The 10,616-nt window shown below is 34.6% G+C and overlaps 1 protein-coding gene across 1 annotated transcript in view; it reads left to right on the forward strand.

Moving 5' to 3' along the window:
• The window catches only part of EAF2 (ELL associated factor 2), a 39,686-nt gene extending 31,943 nt beyond the window's left edge, over positions 1 to 7,743 (forward strand). Inside the window, exon 6 of the mRNA XM_033134441.1 lies at positions 7,568 to 7,743. Coding sequence (XP_032990332.1) covers positions 7,568 to 7,614 — 47 coding nt within the window. The 3' untranslated portion in view covers positions 7,615 to 7,743. The remainder of the gene's footprint in view (positions 1 to 7,567) is intronic.
• The last annotated feature ends 2,873 nt before the right edge of the window (positions 7,744 to 10,616 follow it).

The following is a 10,616-nucleotide window of genomic DNA, read 5'->3' on the forward strand; positions in this document are numbered from 1 at the left end:
ATACCTTTCTCTCTCTTCTTTGGTGGTTTATAATCTACTCAGTCTATTAGAGCTAGAGTTCCTCAAGGTTTAATCCTAGGTCCTTTTTTCTTTTTATTCTATACTCTTCTCCTGGATAATCTCCATATGCTGTTGCAATCAATAGATAACTTGTAAATATTTTCATCTCTGACCCAGACCTCTGAACTCTAGATACATAAATTCAGCATCATTTCTTCGTAAAAGGCATTTCAAATTCACTTTGTCTAAAACCAGCTTATAATATTTGGCTAAGTATGTTTCTTCTTAGTGAAAGGCAGGATTCCTCTAATTATGCAAACCAGAAACCTGATTGTATTCAAAGGTTAACTTCCTCTCTTTACAATATAGTCAATCCTTCACTGAGACCTGTTTTTTTACCTCCTTAATATTTCTCAAATTCATCTACTTCTCTGCATCTCCACCACTGTCATTCTAGTTAAACAGACCATTATTTCTTGCTTTTACTGTACAATGACTTCTTATGGGTTCAGCCCAAATCTACTCAAACCCATTTTTAATTTATTATGTACATTGCAGCCATATTGATCTTTTCATAACTCAACTATAATTTGTCACCTCTTCTGCTTCAAACTTTTCAATAGCTTTTAAATTCTTTTATAATTTAAGCAACAAAACATCTGAACATAATGGTCTTGCTCTTTCTGTACTAGTAACATTTGCCTTCTTTTGCTACTATACTCAAATACTTTTACCCACCTCAGGGCCCTTACACATGCTGTCCATTCAGCCAGAAACACTTCCTTCTTTTCATGTAGTTAACTTTTTCTCCTTTAGATTACAATTCAAGGTTTACTTTATCAAGAAAATGTTCCTTGCCTTCCTGACATTAGATCCCCTTTTTTATAGGTCTTCAGAGTAATATCTTCTTAATATCACTTTCACAATTATAAATTTATATTTATTTGTATGATTTGCTCTCTTTTAAAGTATAAGCTCCAGGAAGACCAGTGACCGTGTTTATTTTTGCTTATCATTGAATAGTTGCACCTAGCACAGTACCTGATACATAGTAGATGCTCACTAAATACTTTTTAATAAAGTTATTCTGGTTGATAACTCTATGGTGGAGAATAAATTTTCTCTATGTTTAAAACTAATCTCACAGTGTAAGTTAATAATGATAAAGTAAGTAGCTAGGAAAGATTGACTAGCTCTAGCCTAATGACAGAACTAAATAAAAAAGGAGCCAAGACTGGGTAGCGGAGAGTTAAAGTAAAACTACGAGTTAATTAGGGACCAAGAAAGGTCTTTCGAACTTATAGTTATTTATGTCTTTAGTACTATTATTCCTAACTTGAGAGGTAAAATTGGAGCATCTGATTTCTTGAATGACCAAGTAATGACAAAGGGCTTAATTCACTAGGAGGATAAATAATTATGAATTTGTATATCCATAATAATATTTTTACCACATATGTACGTATATTAAAATATGTAGTTATATATGTGTGTGTGTATTTATATAAAGTAACAATTTACAGAAGTAGGAGGAATTGACAAGTCTCTATCATAGTGGAAGATTAATGCATCTGTAATCAAGCAGACAAAATTTGGTAAGGGTATAAAATCTTTCAACAACATAACTAATGTACCTATTCTAATAGTAAATATAGAATCCCACAATCCAAAAATGCAAAGTGGGTATTCTTTTAAAGTATATATCAAACATTAATAGAAATTACTTCCTACTAGAACAAAGGAAATAACACATTTCAAATAATTCATATTTTATTGATTGTATTACCTGACTAAAATATAATGAAGATATAAATAACAAAAATTAGTTTAAAAATGCGTGCTTAGAAACTTCAAAGAATATGCCTAATTACATGTTAAAAGGAAGCTACAATGAAATTACAACATATTTATAATTAAGCAATATCAAAAATAATATATCTGAGCAATTTTGGAATACAGCCAAAATGGTACTTATGGGGAAATTTGTAGCTTCAAAAAATTCTTTAAAAAATTGAAAATAAATGAATAAAAGGTTTACCTTGAGGGTCTAGAAGAACAATAACATCTTAAAGAAAGCAGAAGAAGAAAGTACTATAGATTAGAATTTAAATTAACTTAGTAGATAACAGAAACATTAGAGGATCAACAAAACTAACAGTAATTTCTTCAAAAACTAATAAAAAGACCAACTTCTAACAATGGCTGATTAAGCAAAAAGGAAAAGGCACAAATAAACAAAATTAGGAATGAAAAAGTGGTTAAAATTACAACTATAATATGCTTTTATTTTAAAAATTATGAGAATTTTACAAAAATTTCACCCCAGTAAACTTGGCATAGAACTAGATGATTTTCTAGAAAAAGTATAACTTACCAAATCTGACTCAAAGAAAGGTAGAAAGCCTGAAGAAACCAATTAATGTCTCTTCTTCCTCCACCCTATTTCCATGTCCCCAAGATACTGGAAAACTGAAGATAGTTTCACAGATGAATTTTAACAAATCTTCAAGAAACAAATAATTGTTATCTTCTGCAAACTGTTTCAGAGCATAGAAAAGTAGGGAAAGTGACCCGATTCTTTTACAATTTGAGGATAATCTCAGTATCAAAACTGTACAGGAATAAGACGAAAAGCATTGTGGATCAATTTCTCTTAAGAACATGGATGCAAAATTATTAAATACAATATTAGCAAATTGAATAATCAGTGCATTTAAAACAAGCAAGTTAAATCATGACCAAATGAGAGTCATTACAGAAATATAAGATGTTCAGTATCTGAAATAATATCAATATAATTCACCACATTAACAGATTATAGGATTAAAACTATATGATCATTTCAACACATTTGAATTTGACAAAATTCAGTATTTATTAATTTTAAAACTTTTGCCAAAGGTAAAATGTAGGAGAATTTCCTTAACTTTATAAAAGTTAATTATAAAAAGCAAAACTACTGCCAACACTAGATTAATAGAGACTTGAAGCATTCCCATTAAAGTCAGGAAAAAAGCAAGGAGGAATAGTGTCATGATTTCCTTCAACATTGTATGGAAGGTTCTGGTAAATGCAGTATCCCAAGGTCCCTTAAACTTTCTTCGTTATTTTTATTCTTTTTTCGTTTTGTTGTTCCAATTTGGTGTTTTATGCTACTTTGTCTTCTAAATTGCTGACTCAGTCCTCTGCTTCATCTAGTCTGCTGTTGATTCCCTGTAGTGTAGTCGTCGTTTCAGTTCTCGTATTCTTGATTTCTGACTTTTTTTATAGTTTCAAGTCCTTATGTATGCTTAGTATAATATCTCTTGTTGAAGTTCTCACTAAGTTCCTTAAGCGTTCTTATAACCAGTGTTTTAAACTATGTTTCTGGTAGGTTGGTTGCCTCTGTTTCATTTATTACTTTTTCTGGAGGTTTCTCCTGATTTTTTATTTGGAACATGGTTTTTTGTTTCCTCATTCTGACTGCCTCTCTGTGTTTGTTTCTATGTATTAGGTAGATCTCTTATGTCTCTCATCTTTTCTGGGTGGCCTTATGTAGTATGTGTCCCGTATGGTCCAGTGGCACAGTCTCCCTGATCACCTGTGCATGAGTTCCAGGAGTGTCCTGTGTGTGTTGTGTGTATTCTCCTGTTGTATAATAGTTGAGCCTTGATTGCTTTTGGAACATCTGTGGGATTGACTCTCAGCTGACTGGCTGTGAGGGTTGGCTACACCCACAATGTATGAGCTGCTTTGTGGGGAGTGACCCCTTAGAGGGGGATTTGCCCCAGTGGGCTCTTGTGCCTGTTGAGACTACCCTTTAGGTGTGCCACCTGTGGGGCTAATCAGGTAGTGTTCTGACATGGTCTGAAGCTGGTCTCTGGTTGTATTGTTTCTAGTGTCTCTAGCTTTGCCTGTGACCTACCCAGGGTTATCTGATGGGAGCTACAAAGCTATATGTGGTTGTTTGCTGCTTGTGTTGTACCTGGGGAGAGTGTGCGTGGCCTCACTGTGAACAGATGCCGGCTGCCACCAGTATTGGGCCTTGGGCCACTGAGCAAAAGGCTCAGGGCTCCCCTAGACCTGTTGCCACCTGTCAGCTGCCCATAAGGCTCGGCCATTGAAAGAGCCTCCTTAGGTACATGGGCCAGGCTCATTGACACAAAGTTGGGAGTGTTCCCGGCAATGCAGCACTAGCTGGGCGGGGCAGGGTCTCAAGGAGTCAGGAGGCATGGACAGTGGTTTTTACAAAGTTAATGCAGATTCAGTTCTTGCGCCAGTGCTGGGCCTGTGACTACTTTGCAAAATGCCCTGAGAACGCTAGCCAACCACTGCTCTCCTTCGGCCCTCAGATTTCTGAGAGCCACCCAAGAAAGGCTACAGTGCAATTTGTGGCTAACTGTCTGCCACCCAAAGTTCCCAGCGTACATGAGCCATTTGCTGCTGTAAACGGGTTCTGCAGCTTGTGGCGTGGGGCCAGCCTCTGGGAGCTGAGAGTGCCCCCCGGTGATGCAGCACTAGCTGGGAGGCGCAGTGACCCAGGGTGTCACCAAAGTAGTATGCATGTGTGGCTTTAACTAGACCAAAGAGGTCTCAGATTTGGCCCTTTTAGGGAAAGGCTCAACATAGGAATGATGATGCCCTCCTGTAGACTACAGGTGCGATGGGCTTCACTCAAGGACAATAGTGGCTCTCCCTCCAGCCCTTACTCTGAGCCACACAACTCAGCTTCCCCGAATGTCTCTGGCACCTTTCAAGTTGTTGCCCCTTTATCGGAACCCAGGTGAGTATTTGCAAGTGAGTGTATTTGGGTGCTGACCCTTTAGAGGATGTCTGGGTTTCCAGCTGCCTTCCATCTCACAAGGGTGGATGGACAGAGTCCTCACTGGTATTCACTGTCAGATGTTGTGGGGACTCGTCTTCCTGGCACAGGACTTCTGGGTTGGGAGCCTAGTATGGGGCTAGGACTCCCCCCTCTTCGGGGAGGTGTCCCTTCGGTGTTTAACCACTACCTGTGGTTTCGGGGCCAGCCTGTTTCATGTCTCTGCCTCTCCTACCAGTCTCAATGTGGCCTTTTCTTTATTTCCTTAATTATAGGGGTTCTGTTCAGCTTGTCTTTAGATGATTCTTAGAGGTTGATTGGTCTATAATTATTTGTAATTTTAATGTGATCCTGGGAGGCAGCAGTCATAGTGTGTTTCTAATCTGCCATGTTGGACCTTCTCAGTAAATTTTAAATCTGTGCAAAAGAATACTTCTAGCTTACAAAAATGCAATTAGGTTCTAGCCTTAAAATTATAAGCAGGTCTTCCAAGTACATGAGTATCGTACTGGACTTTCAAGTTGTGCAGAATGTGGAGGAGGTCTGTATTATACAAGACTGGCCCCAGCATTACAAGACATTTGCCATCACTAAGTTCTCCTCTCACTGACTGCCGCTAGCAATCCGCAAATCATCTGGACAGGCAACCCCTTACATAAATTTCTGTAAAATCTTTCAGCGGGCAGTGTTGCTCCCATTGAAAACCACTGGTTTAGGTGTCTGAATGCATTTGCTATGGGTAAACTCTTTTTTTCAAGTCATAATTACCATTTTGATTAAAAACATATTGCTTGTACTAAAAACCTCTATTCAGAGGCTAATCTCATATCTTCAAAAATGACTGAGCATTTTAACAGCACGGTGATACTATGCATATGACATCTATAACATGAAGTCTATTAAGAAAAATGAAACTCAGGATGTTTGGGTTTGGGACTTGAGAAACTCATATTACAGGCATCATATCACGTTGAACATTCTTGTGCCATTCAATAGTTGTATAATAAGTGGAAACTTAAGCTTTGAAATTGATGAAATGGTCATGGGAACCAGATGCACAAAAGAAGTTTTAGCAGATTTCTTTATCAAATGATATAATCAGCTCTGGAGTTCAGGTAATAGACTGAGATACCTCAGAACAACTTATATATGGCTTAAAATCTACTCTTCTTAAATTGGGTATTAACTTCAAAATATGCCAGCTTTTGTTGATTGTGGAGTAGTTAAAAATTACAAGATTTTTTTTAACCATTGTAATTTACTACCCAAATGATTTAATCCAATCCCATAGCTTCAAATAAACCCCTATAATCAATGACTCCCAAATCTTTACTTCCGGCTCTAGCCCCTACCTTCAGCTCCAGACTTTTATATCCAATTGCCTGTACCATATATACTTAAAAATTTACAAGATTTCTCAAAGGTGCCATATTGAAAGCTGAACTTGTAATTTTTCTCACAGTCTTGTTCCTCTTGCATTTCTCATCTCAGTAAATGATACCACCATTTACCTAGGTGTTTAGACCAGAAATTTTGAGGGTTGTTCTTCACTTTTTGCTTTCTCTCATGCCCTAAGTCTAGTGCTTTTGATGGTCTTTTAAGTTTTATCTTCAAAGTGTATTATAAATCTGACCATTTACCACTACCTCCACCTGAACCACCTGAGTCAAAGCCAGTATTATTTCTTACATGAGAAACTACAATAGATTCATACTGTTCTCCCTGATTCCTTGTTTCTTCCATACCATTATAGTTTATTCATTGATATGTAGTAGTGTCCAATTCAGTTAACTGCTTAAAATTTTCTGATGAATTCTCATTACATTTCAAACAAAATTCAAAGTTATTACCATAACCTAGAAACCATGGTCTCTGGATATTTTTGTGACCTCATTTCCTATTATTCCCTTCCTCTTTGTTCTACTCCAGCCACAGTGACCTTCTTACAGTCAGAGAACACAACAAGGATGCTTCTGCCTTGGGGCATTTGTATGTGCTGTTCCCTGAGCCTGGACAGTTACTCCCCTCCATATTTTCATGACTTTCTCTTTACATTTGGATTTCTGTTCTAATGTCACCTCTCAAAGAAGTCTTCCCAACTACCCTATCTAAAATAGCACCTCCTACCACTCTCCCCATTCCTATCTTCATTTTTTCATAGTATTTATCCCTTCTTGGCATATTACAGATTTGTTTATGTATTTACTGTCTGTTTCCGCACTGAAATGTAAGTTTCATGACCATAAGCACATGGATGAATTACAAAAGAAATCAATGATGAGTTACTTTTAAAAAGCGTGATGATTTTGACAAAATGTTAATTTAAAAATTTTATAATTTTTTTCACTCTTGAAAATGGTATAATCTGATCTTCTAAACCACATTTTCTCTCATTTCCTGGTGTAATTAAATCAGTGGTATAAAAAGGGTATAAAAAGAAGGGTGATGTTGGTAGGTGAAAGAAGATAAAAAAAAGACCAAAATAGATACCAGGTGATATTAAAATTATGCTGAAGGTTAGTGGTGTATTTTTTCTTTACAGGCAGTATTGATTATTTGAGTTACTAACAATGTGACTAAATTGTATTATAGTATCAGAAGTCTGATTATTAATGACAAAATGTTGACTAAACAGTATCACTTGGAATTACTTTTTGTATAATATTTATGTTTTTGTATAATATTTATGTTATTCAAAAATAAATATATTAAACATTAAAATATTAAATATTTAATCATTACAGTTTTGCTATTTTTTTATTTTAGGAAATGATTTGCAGCTGAGTGATTCAGGAAGTGACAGTGATGAATGAAGAAACATTCAGCTATAAATGTAAAATTTACAAGACGTGATTATTTTATATTGAGAATAAAAATTCCTAAGACTGAAGAAAATGTATCATGAAATGATAAAATAAATTAAATTTAATGAATAATTTTCAGTTAATGTTAATATTTTTTTACCTTTATGAGTACCAGCATTTGCATGTATTTTTATATAATGTTAAAACTTTTGTGAAGTTTTACAGATGAGAAAACAGACTCAGAGTAACTTGCCCATATATGGTTAGTTAACAAATGAGAGATAAGGTTTTCTATAGAGTTCAAGTTCAGACTTCTGTTTTACCACATTGCTGTCTACAATTGTGAAATGTCAAAACTATATAATAAATGTCTATGATTTTAATTATATTTCTGAGACTTCTATTTCATATTTCTTAAATTTTTGTGGAAAATATATGTATTAATTCTTGACAAAATTAAGCTATAATTTATGGTAAAGGTGAACCTAAATAATTGTTTTAATGAAACAACTGTTATCTCATAATATTTTTCATTATTTTCTTGTTTTGCTTTTGAGAGAAAAATAAGCTGTTAAGTGTTAAGAAGATAAATAATATTTATATCTGTTAATATTTTTTAATTTGGAAGAAATGATATATATTAGACTAGTTGAAAGCCACTGACCAGCAGCAGTTTCTTTTTTTTTAATTAATAAACTTTATTTTTTGGATAAGTTTTAGGTTCACAACAAAATTGAGCAGAAAGTACAGAGGATTTTTGTATACTCCCTGTCCCCACTCATGCACAACCTACCCCACTATAAACATCCTTACCAGAATGGTACATTTTTCACAATCAATGAACCTACATTGACACATCATCACCCAAATTCATAGTTTAGTTACAGTTCACTCTTTGTGTTGTACATTCTATGGGTTTTGACAAATATATAACAGCATGTATCCACCATTGTAGAATCATACAGAATAGTTTCACTACTGTGAAAATCCTGTGCTCTCCACAGAAAATCCTGTGCTCATCCCTCCCCTCCAACCCTTGGACCACTGATCTTTTTACTGTCTCCTCAGTTTTCCCTTTTCCAGTATGTCATATACTTGGAATTATACAGTATGTAGCCTTTCATATTGATTTCTTTCACTTAGTAATATGTACTTAAGTTTCTTCCATGTCTTTTTCATGGCTTGATAGCTAATTTCTTTTTGGCACTGAATAACATTGCATTGTCTGCATGTACCACCATTTGTTTATCCACGCACCTACTGAAGGAATTTTGGTTGCTTCCAAGTTTTGGCAATTTTGAAAAAATTTTTTATTCAGCTTCACCTCTTACCACAGAGATTTCTGTAGGTGTTTTGTTTTTTTTTTTTTAATTCTTAAGTTTTGGTTTTAATCTCTCCTACTTTCTTCTCTCTCCCTTTTTCTGGCCTACCTTCAACTAATCTATGTCTTCTCTTTTCTATTTTATTCATCAGTACTTATGTGAACTACAACTATGTCATTTATTAAGTAAAACAAGATCAAATATTAAAAATCAAATTGTCATTTTCTACACTCACAAAACCTGTTGGTATTTTGTGTTGAAATTATAGGTTGATTTGGGGAATACTGACATCTTTACAATATGAACCTTCCAAATCATGAGCGTGGTATGTCTCTTCATTTAGATCTTTTAAAATTTCTCTTACTAACAGTTTATAGTGTTTAGTTGAAGTCTTGAACGTCTTTTATTAGATTTACTCCTAGGTATTTTTTTATGCTATTATAGCTGATATTATTTCTTAAATTTTCTTTTCTATTTGTTTTTGCTGAATTTATTTTTGTATGCTGATTTTATTTACATACACCTGTTAAACATGTTCGCTTTTAATTTCTTATTTGCCTCTTCTTTCTGTAATAGTATCTTTCATTTTATAGCTTCAGTCTCCTTGCTATATATGACTATAAAATATTACTTTCTGCTGTCATAAGCACTGAGGTCACAAATATTTTTTATCCTTATCATTGATATTTTAGATTCTTCCATTTTTATTATATTTTTTGTCTCTGAAGAGTTTGTGTTTATTTCTATCCAGGAGTTACTTTTTGATCTTTTTCCTTTTATCCTTCTATCTGATTTCAACTTAGCAAACATGATAGGGTATGAGAGGCATTTTGATATGAGAGAAAGGGCTTTAGAATAGGACTTGGAAGGCTAGAGTTCTATCTGGTCCTTGCTCTATCCATTCTCAGCTCTTCTGTAATATTCTTCAGGCTAGACTGGGAGAGGAATTTCAAACCAGTGTTCCCCAAATCCCTGTCATAAGAATCATCAGAGGTGCTTCTTAAAAAAACACAGGTTCTTAAAGCCAGAGGCATCACACTTCCTGACTCAAAATATACTACAAAACTACAGTAGTCAAAATAATATGGTATTGGCAGAACAACAGACATGCAGACCAATGGAACAGAATTGAGAGTCCAGAAATATATGGTACACATATGGCAACTAATTTTTGACAAAGGAGCCAAAAATATACAATGGAGAAAGGAAAGTCTCTTCAATAAATGGTGTTGGGAAAACTGGAAAGCCACAAGCAAAAGAATGAAATTAGACTGCTATCTGACACCATCCACAAAAATTAAAATGAATTAAAGACTTCGATATAAGACCTAATATAAATTCTTTGATATAAGACCTAATATAAAAGACCTAACAATATATTGCATAGAAGAAAACATAGGCACTAAACTTATGGACTTTGGTCTTAGAGGGGTTTTTGTGATATTGACCCTAAAGGCAAGGGAAGTAAAACAAATATAAATGAACAAGACTACATCAAACTAAAAAGCTTCCAAACAGCAAAAGAAACCATCAACCCCAAAAAAGGCAATCAACCAAATGGGAGAAGATATTTGCAAACAATATATTTGATAAGGGGTTAATATCCAAAATATGTAAAGAATTCATACAACAACAACAAAAACAATCTGATTAAAAATTGGGCAGAGAAACTGAATGACACTTTTCCAA

Source organism: Rhinolophus ferrumequinum, chromosome 2 (assembly GCF_004115265.2).
Source record: "Rhinolophus ferrumequinum isolate MPI-CBG mRhiFer1 chromosome 2, mRhiFer1_v1.p, whole genome shotgun sequence".
NCBI lineage: Eukaryota > Metazoa > Chordata > Mammalia > Chiroptera > Rhinolophidae > Rhinolophus > Rhinolophus ferrumequinum.